Source organism: Spermophilus citellus, assembly GCF_964194105.1.
Source record: "Spermophilus citellus genome assembly, chromosome: 1".
Lineage (NCBI taxonomy): Eukaryota > Metazoa > Chordata > Mammalia > Rodentia > Sciuridae > Spermophilus > Spermophilus citellus.
Genome location: NC_138182.1, coordinates 36,370,762 through 36,393,397, shown reverse-complemented (window position 1 = coordinate 36,393,397; position 22,636 = coordinate 36,370,762). Strand labels below are relative to the sequence as shown.

The 22,636-nt window shown below is 40.5% G+C and overlaps 1 protein-coding gene across 1 annotated transcript in view; it reads left to right on the top strand.

The window, feature by feature from the left end:
• Positions 1-21,048, top strand: part of FOXO1 (forkhead box O1) — a 94,803-nt gene extending 73,755 nt beyond the window's left edge. Inside the window, exons 2-4 of the mRNA XM_081303852.1 lie at positions 15,676-17,025; positions 17,529-19,006; positions 19,206-21,048. Of these exons, the coding sequence (XP_081159978.1) occupies positions 15,676-17,013 (1,338 nt within the window). The 3' untranslated portion in view covers positions 17,014-17,025; positions 17,529-19,006; positions 19,206-21,048. The remainder of the gene's footprint in view (positions 1-15,675; positions 17,026-17,528; positions 19,007-19,205) is intronic.
• Positions 21,049-22,636: the final 1,588 nt, after the last annotated feature.

Here is a 22,636-nt window from a genome sequence, read left to right as displayed (position 1 = left end):
TTACCCTTTTTAAAGCAGTTGTATCAGTTACAACTCTCTATGAGGCAGTTAGACCAGGCATTATTTTCCCATTTTATAGACAAGAAAGCTGAAACATACAGGATGTAAAATTGTCCATATCATATATACAAGAATAAAGTCATTCTTAGGTCTGCTATCTCTTGACCACTATCTGTGAGACCAGCATTTTCCAAAGTGTGCCATGAAGAAAATGTGCTCTGTGGGGAACTTGTAGCAGAGAGTCCATGGGGGGCTGTTACACAGGCATTGGCTGGAGATGCTTTAGCAATTAAGACTAGCCCAGAGGTGGGGTTGGATGGGGAACCAGTGCAGGGAATCCTTGTCATCATGAGCAGCATGCCTCTGGTATTTCATGGAGGTTTTAAACAGAACACACAAGTTCTCAATCTCCAGGATTAGTATTTTAGGATCATTTGTCAGCTGTGTTAGGTGAAGATCCATGAACTATCGCTAAAGTGACAGCATTCAGTATTTGGCACTTACAGATAGACTTAAGATATATAGACCCAGAACAGGGATGACTTTCATTGCACATCTTGGTGTGGTGTTTGGTGAGGCCTTCTACATCAATCCCTGCTTTTATTGCCTTTTCTTTAATATTTAATATTCACCTTTACTTGAAGTTGTTCTTACCTGGTTGTCACTGGATGAGAGGTATTTGGGGAAGGGGGCTGGTAAATATAAATGCCATTGACAGACTCCATACCCATCTCATGAATCGGCTTTCCTATTTCATTTCAGCAGAAGTACAACTTGACAAAACTTATTTTGAAGTAAGTTTGTTCCAACCAGGCAGAAATGATTATTTTGTATTGAAATCTTGAACCAAGGTAGCCAGTTCAACACTTTAGAACTGATCACGGATGTCACAAGCAACATTTCCTCCCTCCTCCCCAGGACCAAGTGAAGCTGTTCCCAGCATTAATGTAAATCTAAAGTTCACGTACAAACCTGACATGGTGGTGCATGCCTGTAATTCCAGGACTTTCAAGGCTGAGGCAGGAGGATACAAGTTTGTGGACAGCCTGGGCAACTTAATGAGACCCAGCCTCAAAAAATAAAAGGGACTGGAGATGTAGTCAGTGGTAAAGCACCCCTGGCTTCAATCCCCCATGCTCCAAAAAATAAACAGGACCTTGAAAAGCTCACTTACAGTATTTTGAAATCCTGGAGATAGAAACTCAACATTAACGGAGATGATTTGTTTGCTTTGGTGAGGAAAATAAAAGTATCCTGTTGGAAGGGATGCCTAGAAGAAATGCTGTGAAGGCATTTCTCTCAGCAAATGCTCCCAGGTGTCCTCCATGGAGTGTTAGGTCACCGTTGTCCAAAATGTTCCAACAATTTGTTTAGTTTCCTTGTCCGATAGTAACTTTAAGGTGTGGTTGAAAGTTGCAGAGTGCTAACTTGCTTTGGAAAAGAAGGAAAGGAAGCAGTAGGAGGTCGGGGCATCTGATGGTAGAGGAGGAACTGTAGATGGCATCACTGAGGGTTATACCACAACCACCTGCTTTTATAGCTGAATTCTGATGGGGGCCTTCAGCCCTTTAAAAATACTTTCCAGGGTTTCAACATCTTGCCTTCTGGTGTGTTGTGTGTGTAGAAGGGGCAGGAAGCTGCAGTGTCTTTTACAATAATGGGATGTTTTGGGGGGTTATGGGTGGGAGTTGATTGCCACCTCTTTCGCCTCACACCCTTGCAGTTCAGCCACGGGTCAGTCAGTCTTGGCCCTGAATCCTCTTAGGCACTTCCAGGGTATTGACTAAGTTATGAGTAATTTGTTGTCACTTTCTCCATATTTACATTGAATAAGCCATGGCTACATTGTAGAGCATTATTTCCTTTTAACTGTTAAAAACAACTTGAAAGATGTTGGTTGAGCCTAGACAAATGACCTCAAGAAACAAAAATAAACCATCAAAATGTAAGAGTTGAATTTGTATGCCAAACGTTGAGAACGATAGATAAAATACTTGAAAACACAGCAGACTTCATGAAGGGAGAATTTTAAATTTTATTTTCAAAACAAATGGTCCCCTCCCGAGTATCCTGCCCTCCTCTGGCTGAGAACAAAATTAGAGATAAGACCATGAGTTCCAAAACAACCAAGTATCATATTAGTCATAAGATGAAAGACAAACAGCTGCCTGTACATAGAACCCCATCATTTTGAGAGTGAAGAAGTCCTAAGGTGACACTTGTGTTTAGAATCCCTCCTCTCTGCCCAGGCTGCAGAGGCATTCTGTTAAATGGGAAAGGAACAGGGGATGCCTTTCATGATGGGGAAGAACCGTACCCAAAGACAGCAGCTCCCTGAGATGCTTTGTTCATTTCGTTTTGCTATAACAAAATATCTGAGGGTAAGTAAGATAGTAAGAAGAGAGGTTTTGGTTTATCATTCTGGTAGCCAGAAATTCTAAACTGGTTTTGTATGATGCCAGTGTCTATTGAAGGCTCCCGGTCTGTAATGCAACATGGCAGGTGGCATTACATGGTGGGAGTAAATGTGAGGGTGATGAGTGGGTGGTTTTGAAAGAGGTCATATGGCAAGAAAAGAAGCGAGATCTAGGAGGAAGGGCCAGGCTTGCTCATTTATAACAACCTCCTCTCAGGAGAATTAACCTGTGCCTGTGAGACCAGCGCTAACTTAATCTCTTCACCAGGGTGGTCATGACTCAGTTACCACCCACTACGACTTGCCTATTTGAAGTCCCACCACCTCGGGGACTAGGCTTCCAACACATGAACCCATAGAGGAACAAACCATAGCAGATGCTTTTACTTATCAAGAGAAATTTATGTGCACATAAAAATACAGACACCCACACATATTTAAATTTTTGGATAATCAAAAATATCTTCCTTCTCTCCAAGTAGAGCCTAATTCTCCTCCTTTCCCACCATTGGGGTTGGAAGAAGGTTTGGCACTCTCTCTAGGTTGTCTATTACAGCTTCATACTGTTGGCTTCTGACCTCTTCCTTGCTCTTCTGTGTGTTCTGTGTAAATAAAATACACGCTCTGAGCTGGTGTTTTAGGTTCCCCCATTCTGTTTCTGAACTCAGATATACTCACATATAGTGCTAACCTCCTTTCTTCCCCAGATACGCATTGCTAGCATTGTAAATTTTTTTTTCTTAACAAATACTGATAGCTAACACTCATTGAACACTTTGTACCCGTGGAACACTTAATACTCAGCAATTCAGTCAGTAATTTCAAGTCATTCATTTAAGAGAATTTGGGCATAAAGTATGATGACCAGATTGGAATATAGATTTACTGTCACAGACACTTAAAACACATGGTCTTAACAGCCACATAGTATGCCCATCAACTTTAATGCATTTTCTGCCTTCACATCAATAATTTCCTTCTCCTTTTCTCCAGCAGTCCAAATCCTGCCTTTCATTCATGTTCTAGTTCCAATTCCAGTTCTGGTCTTTTCATTCTTGTTTTGAGCATGCGCCACTTTTGTTGTCACCTTTTGTTGTCACCTTCCATTTGTATAGCATGACAGTTGGAGGCAAGAGTTTCTTATGCCTCTTTGTCATTCCACAATACCCAGTATACAGTGGGGGTTCAGTTAATACTTGTTGAATGAAATTGCTTCTCTTGGTATTGATTTGGTTATGTTCCCAAATCCTAGTGTATGTTGTTAAAATGTGATTGGAGATAAATTAATTCTGAAATTGTCATTAGTTTACAGTAGATCTACTTCAACTAGGGTTTTGCTCATGGTCTTGCATAGATTTCTCAATGATAAGAATGGAGGTAAAAGTTTGTCTTTGGTTTGTACTCCCAATAAAAATGACCTACTCAACAATCTGTGAAATTTTTCTCCTTGGTTTGTATCTTTATCCTATTCCCCCAGACAGACCAACTGGACATGTTCTTTCCAGCCCTGATTCTCTGCGTGCTTCTTCTGGGATTGTCAGGTGTATATCTAATTGCAGCTGAATAATCCAACCGAGAAGACTCATAAAAAAATGTATATTTTGTTCTAAAATTGCTTGCTACATTCCTAGCTTAATTTATAGCTACTTTGAGAACTAAAATGGATATCTAATACATTAGTGTCTGTCTGCATGAATTATTTGATAGAAATGTATGATACACTTTTTTAAAATAATTAAGACATAAAACTTAGAGGGTAGGTAGGAAGAATGATTTTTTTTTTTTCATTCATGGAACAATTTTGAACCATCTATTGCAATCTTAACTGGGTTGTCAGAACTTTACTAAATTACTTTTCTCTGTAATAAAAATACAGAAAATAAATTGAAATACCAGAGAATACATGTCGGTTTAGAGAAAAGTGGTCTTAGAGGGCAGTAGAAATTGCTTAAGTGATCTGTTAATCTGATTCTACTTCTTACATCTTTGTTATTTTAACTCACATCTTTGTTATTTTAAGTGTCTGTGACAGTAAAGCTAGCAATTTCTTCTAGAGAACTGTTTTATTCTAGAATATCATGAATTTCTTGAAGAATTCTGTAATATGCTTGAAATTGTTAGCATTCCTTATATTTGTAACATGCTTTGTATTTTCTAAACATGTTCTCATTTCATCTTCTCAGCACACCTTTGGGTCGTGTGGTACTGAGGCACCAGGGCATCGTACAACTCAGGTTCACATGCAAAGTTAATGACCTTACTGATACATACAAACTCTTTCTACTCATATTGGCAAATGTATAATTTTAAGAAAAGAAAAAAAAGGCACTCTGCATTGCTTTGTGTTGCCTAGTAAACATATATATAGTGATGAGTCACACATGCACATATAACTTAGAGTACCATTCTTGAATGTAGTAGCTTGGAAAAGATTTTTTTTTTAATTGTAGTGTGTGCAAGAGTCCATCCATAATAGTAGCCATTCAATTATTTTAGAGGAAGTTAAAAATGATAACACTGAAAAAGAAGGAGGGCTAAAATTCCAAAGAAAGGAGTTTAAGGTGTACCATCACTAATTATTGGTGTGTGTGAAACTCTCATTTTCCACTGGTTTGAATCATCCTAAGATGGTTCATTTGATTGATCATTCATTCTTCCTTTGCTAGTTTGTCTATCGCATTTTTAAGGCAAAACTAATTGTACAGAATGCTCTTGTTTTTTCATCCCCCAATGTGAATAATCAGTGTGTTAAGAGCACAGTACCTTCCTAAAAATGATATTCCTAACTTAGAGGCAGCTATGAGTTTTTATCTTTGGAGATTTATGAAGATAGTCTTATACTTTGAATTCATGATTACAGTTTTATTCATGTTTCCAAAAAAAGGCAGGGGTTCAAACTGCATTGTTAAAAGAGTTTAGTACAAAGAACTGCCCTCACTCCTATGTAGGCCCTTGGGTGGTTCAGTGTTCCTTTCTTGTCCTGCTTAACACACTTTCCTCTCTAGAGCCCAAAGAATTCATAGTGGAATGTTCTAGGTCATTTAAAACTGACACAGGACATACTTAACTTGAAACTGTCCTTGGCCTGTCTTGACTAAGACTAGACGTAGGCTGCCAGCCCTTTGTGGGCATCACCAAACTTACTTCTGTGACTATGCAAGACAGGAGGCTACTACTCATACTCCTTTTATGTTCAGTTTAGTTTTCAAACAGGTGGATTTTTTTTTTTTTTTTTGGTACTACGGATTGAACCCAGGGGCACTTTACTAATGAGCTACATCCCAGCCCTTTTTATTTATTATTTTGACACAGGGTTTGCTAAGTTGCTGAAGTTGGCCTCACTAGAACTTGGGTTCTTCTCAGACTCCTAAGACTGGGATTACGTGTACCGTGGCAGCCATAGGTGGAAATGTAGCGCCAAGCATAGTTGCTGACATTGGGCGAAACTTGGTCTTATAGAGAATTAAGGTGTTATGTCTATTGTGGGGAGGCATCACTTTTGGGTAGATACATTGTGGAGGGTCTTGAGGGTTCACTGCACTCCTGAGATGTTTGCAGATATTTTGAAGTCCTTGAATAGGCTGGGGCTGTGGTGGTACTGAGAGAGCAGCAGTTGGTGTGGGTGGTCCCACTCCAAGACCTCAGTGTAAATGGGTGTTCTTCAGGATGTTCAGTGTTGTTTGGAAGGAGGGTATAGTGAGTAGGGTTGCTACACAACAGACAGCTACTGAGTCTTATTAGAGTAGAGTTGCATTCTACTTAGTGACGTGGTCCCTGTTGCTTGTGGGAAACCTGGGAACAGCTCTGGCTTGGGCTGTCTCCACAGTGGGGGGAATTTTACCTTAGTGTAATCCTGGGACCAAATAGCTTTGCTAGTATTGGGTCAGCCGACAAATTTTGATACCTATATGATTTGGGACAAGCTTTTAAGAATTTTTGGGAGATAACCCCCAGCAGTGTATACTTCATGGTCATGAGTCATAGTTGCATTTGGCTTCCTAACTAACAGAACAGGCAAGCTGATGGATTCTGTGCAAACCTTACAGGAGAACCCTACATTGTAATTATTGGTGCTCTTTTTGTAATTAATATCATCATCTCTGGATTCCAAAATAGAAAACAAAAACAGAACAACAGATAAGCCTAAACTTTGTGCTTTATCTTATTCTATTTACTTAGAGTTAGCAGTTCTTAGTAAATAGACTGTGTATCCAGTGAATTAATTGTTCCTTAGATTTTCCAGATAATAGACATACTTAGAAGAAAAAGCAATTTTAGCTAGTTCATTCCTATGAGTGAAATGTTGTTCTAGAGATTTTTTAATTTGTCAAAGTTTCAGTTTCAGTGTTCTTCTGAATATATCCATCAAGTTTTCTTTGGCTTTTAAAAAACAATTTAGGACACACATCTTGAGTATACATTTACCTAACATGAATAGGATTAATGGGCTCATCACTATAACTCTGACCAAATACTTTAGAATTCACTTTAATTTTTAAAATTTTAGAAAACTTTAAAATTGATTCAGCTATTGATCTGCTATTGCTCCCTTTTATGCTTAATTTAAGTTCTTCATTGGGAGAGAATAACTCCTAATGTGCTCTTTGTTTTTGGATTTTATCTTGTTTTGCCTTATTCTTGAGGTAGCCAAATAGATAAGATAGTTAATTGCATTGTAATGCTGTGGGTTTGTAGAACCATTGCAGATTAGAAAAAAAAAAGGTATGGCCTATAAAATAGACAAAGATTTTCATTAGGAAACAGCAGAATTACTTTAGCAACAAATGAGTTTCCTCTTAATATTCTCCTCTGGTGGGGCCCTGTGTTTGTGAGACAGCCATTTGGCAAAAGAAGGAAAGAGAGTGTGTATTCTAGGTAATTAGGTAAATTGAAGTTTCTGAAAGGATGGCTCTTTTGGATTATGAGATGAACTGGTAGAAGAGTTATGGATGCCCACATGGCCTTGGCAGTTACCTGTTCTCTGTGCTTCCCTGGGGAGGATGTGGTGAGTGAGTTAAAGGGTCACCAAGCATGCCTGCATGCTGCATGGAAACGGAATTAATCCCTGGAGAAACAAGCTCCACTTGGAAATCCTTGGGAGCCTATGGACCCCCTTTTTAAAAAAAGACCAAGGCATTTTTTAAAATATTTTTTAATTGTATCTTTATTTATTATTTATTTATTTTTATGTGGTGCCGAGGACCGAACCCAGTGCCTCACACATGAGAGGCAAGTGCTCTACCACTGAGCCACAACCCCACCCCAAGACCAAGGCATTTAAAAGAAATTTAGCTAAGTGAAATTTAATCTCTGGATATTCACCACTGGAACCTTATTTAGCCAGGGTTGATGACACTCATTGGAAATTTGGCCTTGTTGGCTTATGTGGCAGTATTAGGCCCAAGCCTATGAAGTGTCATGTTTTCCAGGCTCAGCTTAAGCAGAGGCAGAGGTTATAGAAGGACAGTGATTAAGATGAATGCCTGGTGATTTGGTGATCTTCCCCTAGATGCTTGTTGGTTGTTTTGTCTTTTCGGAGACTTTGTTTCTGATAGTGCATAGAGCACACAGCACTGAATGGTATGAGATTTCCATGTTCTCATTCTGAAAATTAAAATTTTTGTCCTACCTTCCATGAAACTGTAGTAGCTTCATTTGATACAGGGCTTTCCTATGGGACACAGTTAAGATTCATGGTAAAAGGAAGCTTTGTACTTTTTTAAAATTATTGCCTTCTGAGAAGCAAAAGCTTGGTATAGTTTAATACCATTAAATGCACTTTCTGTTCTATCTTAGAAGGTTTTTTTTCCTTCAATTCTAAATGTGTGAAGTTATAGGCTGAAGTGTTATTCTGAAATAGGATGTTGGCTGATAAAAAGGATATTAGCTGGCAAACCATAGATCATCCTCTGTTTTCTCCATTGAGAACATCCTCCTTTAGGACAGTGGTGCCACCACCTTCCTTCTTTGTTTCTTAATACCATGGATCCATCACTTGTAACTTGCCTCTTTACCAAACATGCCCTGCAATATGTTGTATGTCCTGGAACTCCCTGCCTCTCCTTCAGTCTTGGAGGCTCTTTTAGGGTTTGTTCTTCATAAAGTAAATGGTCAGGAGTGAGTGGTGTTTGAGAAAGAGCATCATTCTGATAGTTGCCATCCTGGGTATGATCTCTCATCAGTCAACTGGTCTGTCTCCCTTTCCTTGAACAACTGCATGGACACACTTTGTTCCAAATAGGTCACCAAAAAAGCTGACAGAATACACTAAAAATTCAAACTTTTAAATCTACAATCTTCTTACAGAAAGAATTTTCTGTAAGTGAAGGATTGCAGCTCAGTTGTGAGGACATGGTAATGAGCCTGAGGAAGCCTGTTAAACAGGAAGTTTGTGATGAATGACTTAATCAAGTTGGAACCATTCATGATGGCTTAAAAATTCCTGTTTATATATTCCTTTACTTCCTATAACAAAATAGCCAGTGTTTATTGCCTTAACTTTGCATCAGGTTATGTGCCAGGTATATGCATGCTGTGCCATTTAGTCCCTCACAGTCCTCTGTGATACTAATGGCTGTTTTACAAGCATAATTGCCCAGAGTGGTCCAGCCAGAGCTGACTCTAGAGATGACATCTTAGGTTGTGCTGTACTAGGCATCTCCCAGATGCATAAGACTTCTCTCAACACCCAAGTTCTAACCTGTGTCTTTTTGGTATTGTCTTGCATGAGAGCATTATCTCCCATGATCTGAGTCAGATAAAGGTTTTAGAGCTAAATGTATTTCTGTAGTGGTTTGACAAACTGTAGCTAAGGATTAGATTGGCTGGGGAGAAGGTCATTCATTATATGTTCTTGATACTTACTTTAAATTTCTTCTAGGACTAAAGCCACATGTGGTTCTACTCTTTGTAAATAAACACCCATGAGTTTTCCATATGCATTTTAATATTCCAGAACACCATTTTTCCTAACAAACAAACAAACCCTACAAGTATTAGACGACCAGAGTGTTTTCGGTTTTATGAGGCCATGAGTCTCTGTCCATAGTTCTGGGATCACAGAAAAAACTCTAAGACCTCAGTGTAAATGGGTGTTCTTCAGGATGTTCATGCGTAAAGGAAGGTGTTCTGGTAGGTGAAATCACCTTAATGAAAGAACATCAGGTGTAAGTGTAAATTAGCTATCTGCAGGTGTGTAAATGTGTAGATTATCTATCTGTAGCAGACCTTTGTTACAATACCTTTTTTTAATGTCGGATTACATGCTATTCATAAGGTGTCTATTGACATTACTTGTAATTGACTAGCCAGGTATGGTGATATATGCCTGCAATCCTAGTGTCTCAGGAGGCTGAGGCAGGAGGATCTCAAGTTCAAAGCCAGCCTCAACAAAAGCAAAGCACCTCAGACCCTGTCTCTAAATAAAATACAAAATAGGGCTGGGAATATAGCTTAGTAGCTGAGTGCCCCTGAGTTCAGTCCCCAGTTAAGACACCCCCTCATACACAGAAAAAAAATTGACTAAAGGTCACATGTTTTCCTTGTGTTTGTTTTATTTTTAAAAGTTGTTGTTTTACTAGCAACTCTAATGGGAACTCTGTGTTGAATAGAGATTTTCCTACTTTCCCTTTAGTTTATTTTGACTTGTGGAAGTGTAGGAAGAGATGGTGTAAAAGAGAGGAAACAGGAGGGAGGGAATAAAGGCCATGCTGGGAGTGTCTGCACAACAATTGCACACATTGAGAAAGTTCACAGAATTAGATAAGATGTTTTGGGAAAATTTAGCTTATCTGATATTTTGAAGGAATTTTTAAAATTTCTAGAACAAGTCCATTTAGTTATATGTTATGATCTCTTAGTCTGACGTTCTTTATGTTGGATCCGATGGCTGTCACAAACACCATTGCTCAGAGCTGGTGGCAGTTCCAGGCAGCTGAGGCGGGAGGTGGAGGGGGGTGTCTCTGGGGATTTTTGCCATTTCCTGGGAATCCCCAAAGCCTCTTTACACAGTCTTTCCCAGGATGATGTGTCTGTCTGAAATTCACACTTGAACTGCTATGGCTTCCTGCCATAAAGGGTAACCCATTGGAATAAAAGCAAAGCATGTTGCATAAATTTATCACTCATTAAGGCAGAAAATGAGTTTTGTAAACTAATAAACAGAATTATTTCTGCTCCCTCAAGGGGCACACGTGTAACTTCAGTCTGAAGTGGGTTCCTTTGATTCTTCATAATGATAGCAAATCCCAAGAGGTGATTTTGTCAACCAGCAGCAGTGTTACAGGTACAGTTACACAAACTTGTTTTGAGGTCTTAACTGGAAAAATAAACTTTTCATGCCTCAGTTTCCCCATTACTAAAGTGGGGTCAATAATACCTGCTTCATAGGGTTGTTCCAAGGATGAGATCAATTGACAGCAGTAAATTATAAAGTAGAACATATGTTATGCTACATAAGCTTGAAAGCCAGACTGTAATGAACATGATGTGTTCTGCTTAAGTTGATGGTTTTGTCATATTTTTGATTGAAAATAGAAACCAGAATATTCTTAAAATTGCCAAGGAGAAACATGGAATAGAGCACCAGTCGTAATACCCTGGCTGGCAGGTGGTAGTCTCCATATAGGCATCTGAGCTGGTAGCTTTGGTGAAAGGACAAGACTCAGGGAACCTGGGATCAGAGAAGCCCAGGGTGAAGAGAAGTGTCCAGGAAGATCAGGCTCAGTTCAGCTCTCAATGGCAGGAGCAAACAGCCACAAATAGAAGGCAAGACCACGCCCTTCAAAACCAGGCCTTGGAGGTGGGGTGGAGATGATAGAAGGTGCAGAGAAATTCTAGACTCCACTCAAGGCTGGTTCTGCTCTCTTGGTCTTAGTTGGAGTATCAGGCTCCTAGAAGTCTATTATAATATACTAGCAGTCTCTAAATGGTTTTTTAAAAAAGCACATATACCCTTTGACACAAGATTTATTTATATAATTCAAATATATTTTATACATTAATATAACACATTCTTGAATATGAATTTTAGAAGAATGAATTAAAATTTTTAAACTAGGTGCAGGGGGATGTAGCTCAGTGGTAGAGCATCTGCTGGCATGGGCAAGTTCTGACTGAGTTCAATACCTAGTACTGCATAAATTAATAAATACCAATGAATCAAAGTAAATAAAATTTGTAAAGATTGCCTCCTGAACTTCAATGGCTGGCTTTAGGTTAGGGTTAAGAGCACCTTGGGCAGGACATGTGTAAAATGATTTTGTCCTGTGTTCTCAGGGAGTCTCTGGAGGTCCCCCTCAGTGCCTAGCTCCTTTGGCTGGGTGGTAGAACAGCACAGTGGTGTTCACTCAGAACGACCTCCATGGAGTCTCTGACAGAGACCATGAAAAGCCTGCTATGATACCTGCTGCTAGTTTTTCACGCATGCTGCCTGTGTCCAGAGTACCAGCAAACATGTGAGGCGCATTAGCAGTGCCTTAAGGATACTTGAGGATTCTGGTGCCACTGGTCAGCAAATACGTCGACGGAGACCGTACCTGGTGGGTAAAGAAAATACTATAGCTTTTCTCCCAGACCAGCCAGTCTTTTAAGTAAAGAACATAAAAGCCTCATGTTAGTGGGAAAAGTGGAAGGTATGATTATAAGGAAATGAGACCAACATTTATAATATAGATAAGTCTGCAAAACAGATTATTCTGTAGATACTATTATCCTGGTAGTGATAACAATAACATCACTAATTTTGATTGAGGCAAACATTTTACATGTATTATTTTATTAAATCTTCTCAAAGCCTTCTCAATGTAGGAGCTATGAGTCTGTCCAGCAGATGCTTGAGCGCCTACTTGGTGATGGTGCTGTGAGGAGATGGGGCACAGGAAGACAGACAAGGCTCCTGTGTTCACATGAACAGTTCACAGTGCATGGGGAGCCAGATGCCCTGGGCCACACATAACAGAGGCATAAACTGGCTAGGCAAGGTGTCCCGTGTTACAGAGCTGCTGGATGTATGGATTATCAAGAAATGCTTTCAGAAGAAAAAGATATTTGGGCTGAGACAGAAGCTGTGTGTGGGGGTAACAGCTTTGGAGTAAAAAAGGTCAATGATCCTGGACAGTCCTATGTGTGTCATTTGATCTCTTCTTAGGTCATAAAACTTACAGAGGGCAGACTCTGTCTGATCCTTCTTGTGTCCTTCTCTACTCCTAGAACAGTATAGGTTCCAATGTGGTTTGGCACTAATTGCTACATGAATGATACGTAAGAGGTGTGTATGTAAGACATCATGCCTCTCTAATGTTTTGGGGATGTCAGTCAGCAGCACACGTTTATTGAGTATTGGCTCTTTCTTTGATAGCATCATGCAGAAACACAGGATTTGTGTGATTGGTAGTACATGAGTCTTGGTCCTCACCCATTGCCTTTTTCTTCAGGTAAGAATTGTTGGGAGTTCAAAAGCAAAGTGTCTCAGGGTCCAGCAGTCTCAGATGGTTCTGCCACAGTCCCATGTGTGAATAACACTCTTGTCCAGCATAGAAGAACAGACACAACATCAGTAATAGCAGCACATATTTTTACAAGATTCATCTTTCCAAACCCCGCCCCATAGAAATCATAGCTTCTTTAATGTCCTGCTGGCTGTGTGAAAAACAGGAATTTATGTAACAAGCCCTGCACAGCGAACCTTTTCCTGTTCGGAAAAATTTTTTTTTTTTTTAATTGTTGGCAGAGTTAGTAGACAGCTCTCTTACTCAAAGAGTGACCTGAAATGTCCTCTTAGAAAAATATGCAGTGTGATGTTTTGATAAGTAAGGGATTGCTATGGCTTTAAAAAAAAAAAAAAAACCTGAGTACTGAATTAGTATATGTCCCACCTGCATTAGTGAACCTTCTTGAACTTTTTTGATTTCATTGTGATGTCTCCTGTGGTATTTGTTAACAGTGCCCTCAATTGCACTTGCATCTTGGGTGTTGTAAAGCTGCACTCCACTATCCCCAGGTCAGTGTAGACAACCAGGAAGCTGCTATCTGGGAAGATCTTTCTCGTCCTTTATCATTAACTAAATGTGACAGGGACAGGAGTCAAGCTTCCTTTCTTCCAGAGGTTTCATCTGAGCTTATCTGTGTGTCTATTGTGTTCAGAGAACAAAACTGTCATGATGGAATGTTGTGCAAATGCCCAGACTTCCAGTGTGTAGACAGCGTTGCAGGGTGCAGGGTCATAGCGCTTGGCTGCATTCCAGTGCTCCTCCAGGCAGGCTGCTGCTTTTAAGAAAGAGTTGAGAACTTGGGTTGCCAGAGTTTTGTGGGCATAGCAGATAAGTCTGTAGCAGAGAGAGAGAGAGAGGGAGGGGGGGGAGGAGGCCTTTCTGTGAGATTTTGGGGCTCTATGGGAATGAAATTGAACACAGAGAAATGTAGTCCTCAGCCTCTTCGGGGAATCATTTATGGCCTCTGTGTCCTCCTTGTGGCGTGTCTTGAGTTGGGGATAAATCATAGGTGGGAAGAAAAAGTCTTGGAAACAAGAGACTGTCACTGCTGTGTGCCCATGCACCTGCCTAGCATCCAAGCCAGGAAAGCTTTTGTTCAGCTGTATTTGACCTGTGTCCTGGGCACCCTGGCAGAAGAGCTTGTCACATAGCTGCTGTGCTACAATTCTTGGACAGAATATAGCACCGAAAGCATTTTGAAATGTGTTTTTTTCAGCTCTGACTGTTGGGCTTCCTTCTGATTTTTGTATCTTCTTTTAGAAAGCAAGGTTTTCTACCCCTCTTTCTGTTTTCCACCTCCTTCAGTGAGAAAGACAAAGAGAACTCAGGGTTGTGTGTGAACCTGGCACTGTCCTGCTGTGCAGAGGATCTGCTCTGGTGCAGTGGTGGGTACTTGGGGGCATCCTTGCCCCTGGTCAATAGCAAGAGGATATGGGTAGTGTACCTACTTCCCTGGGTGACCACAAATCCGGACAGAGCCTTTTTGTGGCTCCAGAGAGGGACTGTAGGGAGGGAGGGTTCTCAGTCAGCTGAACCTTGCACCCATTTGGCAGAGGAGGCCAAGGAACTCAGGGGTCTAATATATTCAGTGTCCTGCTCCTGCACTAGAGATCAGGCTCCTGAGGCTGCTGCTTGAACAGACAGTGACTGTGCCCCAAACTGTGCTGGGGCAGAAACTGTCAGATAAGCTCTATTTGTTTCCCATAGGCTCTCCCAAATGTCAGGAGTCTGGCCACGTGTTGAGTAGGAGAATTATATTGGGGCTTCCTTGTCTACAGCTGAAGCCTAAGAGACTGTGGTCCTCTTTCCTCATATATTTGCAGTTGTGGGTTTGTCTGTACAATATACCTCTAAGCTCCCTCTAAGCTCTTCCCATATCCCTCAGAATAAGAGTGGAGACACACAATTTAGAATTGTGTTCCTCCACTCCTGTTTATCCTCTCCAGTTACCTTTTCGGACAGAATATAGCTCCTAATGCAAGGTCATAGAGTTAGTTAGTTATTAGGGTAGAGGGGTACTACTTGAATGGAAATTTTTCCTTTATTGGTCAGTTAACTCTCTCAAATACAAAAAGATTGACTGTTTCCTGTTATCAACTTGAAAGGCTAATGGAATTCCAAGGTATAAAGTTTTCAGGCTTCTAGGTTTTAACTGAGAATATATCTGGTTTCATCTCCCCACTCCCACAATAATGTGGGCCCAGTGAAATAAAACTTCTCACTTGGTATAAATGGCCTGTTCCATTTTAAGAGAACTAGCAATTTGAGGAATAGTGGAATGGAAAGGGGTCGTGATGGTACTTTGATATTCACTACTGTTTGCATAGCATTACAGTGTGCAAAACTTAAGTGTTTTTTAATTTTTTTTATTTGTAGATGACACAATACCTTTATTTATCTATTTTATGTGGTGCTGAGGATGGAACTCAGTGCCTCACATGTGCTAGGCACGTGCCTACCACTGAGCCACAACCCCTGCCCAACTTTAGTGGTTTTTAAAACCAGTTCCTGTAATTTCCCCATAAAATGTAGCTATATAAAAAGGTGTTTTTACTCATGCTTATTTAATTTAAAGATATAGGTTCTATTTTTCCTACACCAGCTTGAGATCTTTTGTATTGGGTCTAGAACTATTATGACTGTTCAGATTCAATCTGTACCATAAATTTCTTCTAAAATTTTACCTGTCTTCCATATAAGACATGTTGAATAGTTAACTTTCCAAGTGGAGAAGTATTATACTTCTGACATTATGTGTTTGCTTTACAGAATTCAATTCGTCATAATCTGTCTCTACACAGCAAGTTCATACGTGTGCAGAATGAAGGAACTGGAAAAAGTTCTTGGTGGATGCTCAACCCAGAGGGAGGCAAGAGTGGAAAATCCCCCAGGAGAAGAGCTGCATCCATGGACAACAACAGTAAATTTGCTAAGAGCCGAGGCCGAGCCGCCAAGAAAAAAGCATCCCTTCAGTCTGGCCAGGAGGGTGCTGGCGACAGCCCTGGATCTCAGTTTTCCAAGTGGCCTGCGAGCCCTGGCTCCCACAGCAACGATGACTTCGATAACTGGAGTACCTTTCGCCCTCGAACTAGCTCTAATGCTAGTACTATTAGTGGGAGACTTTCTCCCATTATGACGGAACAAGATGATCTGGGAGATGGGGATGTGCATTCTCTGGTGTACCCACCATCTGCCTCAAAGATGGCTTCTACTCTGCCCAGTCTGTCTGAGATAAGCAATCCTGAAAACATGGAAAATCTTTTGGATAATCTCAACCTTCTGTCATCCCCAACATCATTAACTGTTTCAACCCAGTCATCACCTGGCAGCATGATGCAGCAGACACCATGCTACTCGTTTGCACCACCAAGCACCAGTCTGAACTCACCCAGTCCAAACTACCAAAAATATACATATGGCCAGTCCAGCATGAGCCCTTTGTCCCAGATGCCTATGCAAACACTGCAGGACAACAAATCAAGCTATGGAGGATTGAATCAGTTTAACTGTGCACAGGGACTCTTGAAGGAGTTACTTACTTCTGATTCTCCTCCCCATAATGATATTATGTCATCAGTTGATCCTGGGGTGGCCCAACCCAACAGCCGGGTTCTGGGCCAGAATGTGATGTTGGGTCCTAATTCAGTCATGCCAGCCTATGGCAACCAGGCATCTCATAATAAAATGATGAATCCCAGCTCCCATACCCACCCTGGACATGCCCAGCAAACATCTGCAGTTAATGGGCGTGCCCTGCCCCACACGGTGAACACCATGCCTCACACATCGGGTATGAACCGCCTGACCCCAGTGAAGACACCTTTACAAGTGCCTCTGCCCCACCACATGCAGATGAGTGCCCTGGGTGGCTACTCCTCAGTGAGCAGCTGCAATGGCTATGGCAGGATGGGCGTTCTCCACCAGGAGAAGCTCCCCAGTGACTTGGACGGCATGTTTATTGAGCGCTTGGACTGTGACATGGAATCCATAATTCGGAACGACCTCATGGATGGAGATACCTTGGATTTTAACTTTGACAATGTGTTGCCCAACCAAAGCTTCCCGCACGGTGTCAAGACAACGACACACAGCTGGGTGTCAGGCTGAGTTAGTGAGCAGGTAAGTTCACCCCAATATCAAAAGGCCTCTTGAAGAGTAGAACTTAAAAGAGAGGAACACGGTAATTTGCCACGTGTCTCCATGGTTAGGACTTTCTTGATATCAACTGACTGTCCCTTGCAGCAAGACATCTTTTATCCATTCCCCATCCCCCATCCCCCTTTTTTGCAGCTTATCCATTTGCCTTTTGAGCTTAAAAATACAAGAAAGCATCTTTTTAACTGCTTTAAAGATTTTTTGACAGTTAGATGGCTTCATCTTTTTAGTAGCTCTTCAATAAATGAGTACATTTGATACAAATCAAATGCTGAAGGGTCTTTTTAAAGTGGAACTTTTTTCCCAATGAATGATTTTTTAGAGCAGTTTGAGAAAGCACTAGCTTCCCCTAGCCCCCACCCCAAGTATGTGTGTATCACTCTAGTTTGTGAAGTTGAATTGATTTTAATTTGGCTGTATTTTCACTGTGTGTGTATATGTGTGTATGTTTGTGTTTTTCCCCCTAGGCTACACTTAGGAACGTACTTCAGATTGTCTGACAGCAGGAACTGAGAGAAGCAGTCCAAAGATGTCCTTCACCCCTCCTTTAGTTTTCTTGATTTAACACACACATACACACACACACACAAAATTTAAAAAAAAAAAAACCTTTTTTCCTTTCGTCAGACTTGGCAGCAAAGACACTTTTCCTGTACAGGATGTTTGCCCAGTGTTTGCAGGTTATGTGCTGCTGTAGATAAGGACTGTGCCATTGGAAATTTCATTACAATGAAGTGCCAAACTCACTACACCATATAATTGCAGAAAAGACTTTCAGATCCTGGTGTGCTTTCAAGTTTTGTATATAAGCAGTAGATACAGAATTGTATCTGTGTGGTTTTGGTTTGTTGTTGTTTTGTTGTTTTGTTTTTGTTTTTTGGAATATCCATTTGGTCCAAGGAAAGTTTATACTCTTTTTGTAATACTGTGATGGTCTCATGTCTTGATAAGTTGAACTTTTGTTTGTACCACCTGTGTTCTGCTGAAGTGATCACAAAGAACTAAGATCTTCATTCTGCACCTCCATTGAACAGCTTTGGACCTGTTCACATGCCACAGGATTCACATGAGAACCAAGTAGCCTGTTATCAATCTGCTGAATTAATGGACTTATCAAACTTTGGGGGGAAAATAGATTAAATGCCAGCCTTGTACAGGTCTTTTCTATTTTTGTTGTTGTTGTTGTTTATTTTGTTATTTGCGAATTTGTACAAACACTTAAAATGGTTCTAATTTCCAGATAAATGATTTTTGATGTTATTGTTGCAACTTGAGATCATTTTTGGAATAGATATTGAACTGTAATGTTTTCTTAAAACTAGAGTCTACTTTGTTACATTGTCTGCTTGTAAATTTGTGGAATCACAGGTATTTGGGGCAGCACTCATGATCTTCATTTTGTATTTCTAACTGGATTAGTACTAATTTTATACGTGCTTAACTGGTTTGTACACTTGGGATGCTACTTGGTGATGTTTCTGACTAATCTTAAATCATTGTAATTAGTACCTGCATACTCAACATTTCTGGCCCTGTTTGGGCAGGAAAGTGATGTATAGTTATGGACACTTACTTTGTGTTTCGTATTTAGAAGAACTTAATATGTTTTTATGTATGTATTTTTAAGAAATTTCACCTTATCTTGCCCTGTGAACTATGTGTGCCGCATAGTGTCTAGTCTTCTGATAGATGCCTGTGTGTGGCATCGTTGCAGTTACTCCGGGGAGGCCTCATAATGTTTGGAAATCAGAAGGGGCACCTGCATCTAAAATAATGATCTTTTGTCAAATTTGGGGTTTCTTTTAGCTTAACCTTTTTGAGTTGTGCTTCAGTAAAAGTGTTCCTTACAACTGCTCTGATTTCGGTCCTGATGGTTGATTTTGTAGCTCTGTCTTGAGGAATCATGTCAGTCTTCACTCTGTCCCTTTCCCTTCTGTCCTGCAAAGTTGAAGGGAAGAAGTTTTTTTTTTTTTTTTAAAGAGAGAGTGAGAGAGGAGGGGGAGAGAGAGAGAGAGAGAATTTTTTAATATTTATTTTTTAGTTCTCGGCGGACACAACATCTTTGTTGGTATGTGGTGCTGAGGATTGAACCCGGGCCGCACGCATGCCAGGCGAGCGCGCTACCGCTTGAGCCACATCCCCAGCCCCAAGGGAAGAAGTTTTAAAAGTGGGACTTAAGTGATTTTTTAGAATGCTTTATGTTCATAAGTACAAATGACAACCAGATGGAATAGAACTTGTTTAAAAATTGGGGCAATTAATTGGAAAACCATCTGTAAGCTGTGTATTTGAATTTATTTTAAAAGCTTTAGTTTAAGTAAAGAATTTGACAATTTCTTCAGCCTTTAGCAACCTAAACTATAACTGTGAGCATTACGTTTTAATACTTTCCAGTTACCTGAATCTGATAGACTAGGTTAATTGGCTTCACCTCCCATTCAGTCTGTTTCAAATCATGTGGAAAGTCTGAAATCATCCCAGAAAGGGACAGGTGCACACAGTTTTCCTTTTGCTTTCTTGAGAAGGCTCTCTGGTTTCTGTGCACACAGCCTAAACCACCCTTGCTTTTTTCCTAGTATGTTAATTGCATCTTCATTGGCTTCATTTTTCCTGCACATTTAACAAGAACACATGTGTTCATGATCGATTTCCAGCAGTAGGCCGGCTCTGTTGTAAGCTTCCCACTGTGATTTTTACTGTTCCAAACACTCTAACCAGCCACCCCTCTGACCATTTTCTGTTCGGGCACTCCAAAACATGGCTTGTTTTAGAAAGCTTAGTTCCCCCAAGCAGAGCCTCCTGCATACATAATAGAACTTGTTGGTGTCGAAGAACTCGGGTGCTCATTTCTGTTCCTGTGTCTTCTCATTTTCCTTCCCTCACATACCATCGCTTCACCATTACAGAGGGAGCCTCGGCGTTCCTGTTCATTCATTGCAGAGGCATCTACAGCTGAAATCACTGTAAACTCTTACTACTTCGTAAAATGACTTTTGGAAGGTATTTCTTCCTCCTGAGTTTGTCCTGCTCACTCTACAACCCATGCCCCATTTTTCTTGGTGTTAAAGCCCAAATATAAATCCTGGACACCTCTCTGTGTACCGAAAGTCTAGGGAAAAGCATCTTGTCTATTTGGAAAGTAAACATCATGTGGCCTCCGGGAGTTCTTTTTCTGTAAGAATACTGACTTTCTGGAATAATTAGTATATTATTGTACATGATTGCTTTGTGAAATGTGCAAATGATATCACCTATGCAGCCTTGTTTGATTTATTTCCTCTGGTTTGTACTGTTATTAAAAGCATATTGTATTATAGAGCTATTCAGATATTTTAAATATAAAGATGTATTGTTTCCGTAATATAGATGTATGGACTATATTTAGGTAATAGATGCATTACTTGGAAAGTTCTGCTTTGACAAACTGACAAAGTCTAGGTTAATTAGCAAATTGTATCTCAGTTAGCAGTAAATCAGTGGAACATGCCAAGAAAAGGATAAGGATACTTAAAATGGAAATAGTTCTCCAAAGGTGTACAATTTGGACTTGTTCAGCTGCTCAGTATATGTTACCAATATGCCCCTCAGGCTCCCACCCCAAACTTGAAATTCTTCTAGTTCTTAAGAGTTCCTAATTTATAACTGATTTTAAAATTAGAAGTTTCTCTAGAGGTTTTAGTTTGGGAGTAATCATTCAGTTAAAAGTACAGTGTGGTTTATGCAAACAAATAGCTTGGCATTAAAATTGGCCCCTTCTTAAGGTGGGGCCCAGCCTGGCACTGTGGCCAGGGTGGCCATGTAAGTCCTGTCAGGATAGTCACGCCCTCCCGCATTTCCACATGAGTTTAGTAACAGTGCAGATTCCATGTCCCTGTTCTGATACCCTCTGAGAAGTGCCTGATGATGCTGATGTACTTACAGACACAAGAACAATCTTTGCTATAATTGTATAAAGCCATAAATGTACATAAATTATCTTTAAATGGTTTGGTGTCTTTCTTTACTTAATTGTTCAGAATAAGCTCTTCATTAGAAATTTTTGTTTGTTTAGCTATCAAGTACTTGAGTTAAACCTTTTAACCACATGTTTATTCAAATCTGGTATTTCTTTTGGAGGAAAGGGGAACAATCCCTCTAGAACCAAGCCTTGCCCCCGGAGATGGAACAAGTACAGTCTCTGCTAACAAGCAGTCCCGGAGTACTTAATCGTTGGAATATCTAAAACTACTTCTGCTCCAGTAATTCCGAAGTAAATTCCAGTGAAATCTCATGTTAGAACAGACCGTGCTGGAGGTGAAAGCACTGTGAAGGCAAGTCAGGAGGGTCCTGAATAGGAGGCCACGGGCAGGCAGACACCAGTAGTATGGAGGAGATGATGGCCTAGGTCCAGATGTGCTACTGTCACCGCTACACACCTGTTTAGAGGAGGATGATGAGTCCTTTCAGTGATTGCAGGTCAAAAGTTTTTCCATGTTTGCTCAGAATCTGCCTGAAGAATGAACTAGGATTCTAGTAACATGGTTCAAATGCATTTTATTTTTTTAGAGAGAGAGAGAGAGATTTTTAATATTTATTTTTTAGTTCTCGGTGGACATAACATCTTTGTTTGTATGTGGTGCTGAGGATCGAACCCAGGCCACACACATGCCAGGCGAGCATGCTACTGCTTGAGCCACATCCCCAGCCCTCAAATGCATTTTAAAACAAGGTTTAAGCCCAGGTCTCTGCTTGCTTTGAATACTAGTGGGCAGGTGGGTGAATGAATTAGAATAACAAGGAAATAATTCTTTCTAATATTTATCTCTTGAGACCAGTAGGTCGGTGATTTTGCAGGGTTATATTTCCCCCTCCTCCTGAAGTGGAACATGGATCAGAAGCCTGCTGTATAGAACAGGTAAAAAGCATCTGTTCCCGGATCCTGAGGCTCATGCACAGATCAGTGTGAAAACTGCTGACCAAGTCCAAATGCAGAAAGACCTACTTCCAGCTTTCACAACCTGTGCATTCACACAAAACCATGCATCTGATGCATTTCGTGAGAACAGTGCACACATTTTACATTACTTTGTCAAGAACACAAGCAGGAAAACCTTCTTGAGTGCTGCCTTGGGAGGAGCTTGTTGCTTAGCTCTTTAAGGGCAGAGACTTCCTTCCTCTGACAATATCTAGGTCCCTGCTATAACAAGTGATGATAGTAGATCAGGATGTGTACCTAGGATTGCTTCTTGACCTGTGAACCAGCCACACTGAGGACTTTGCCTTGGCTGTTTCTCCGTGTTTGAGGTGGACTGTAATGATAATTAAGCTATTCCACCTTACAGTGGTTGGTGTGGTCACGTTAGGTAGGTGGAGGGCTGAACCAAGCACTGTACTAAGTGGCAGTCTCTGAAGTAGACACTGTCATATATACATTGAACCTCATATCATTTGAAAGTGCTTATTAGGGCATGTGAGCCTACAGTTGGGCTGTGGCCTCTAAAATGAGGGTGTATTCATGGTAGGTTTCCTTATTATGATTGTTTCATTATTTGATGTAAAAGTTGCTCTAGCAATAATGTATATATATGGAATCAGG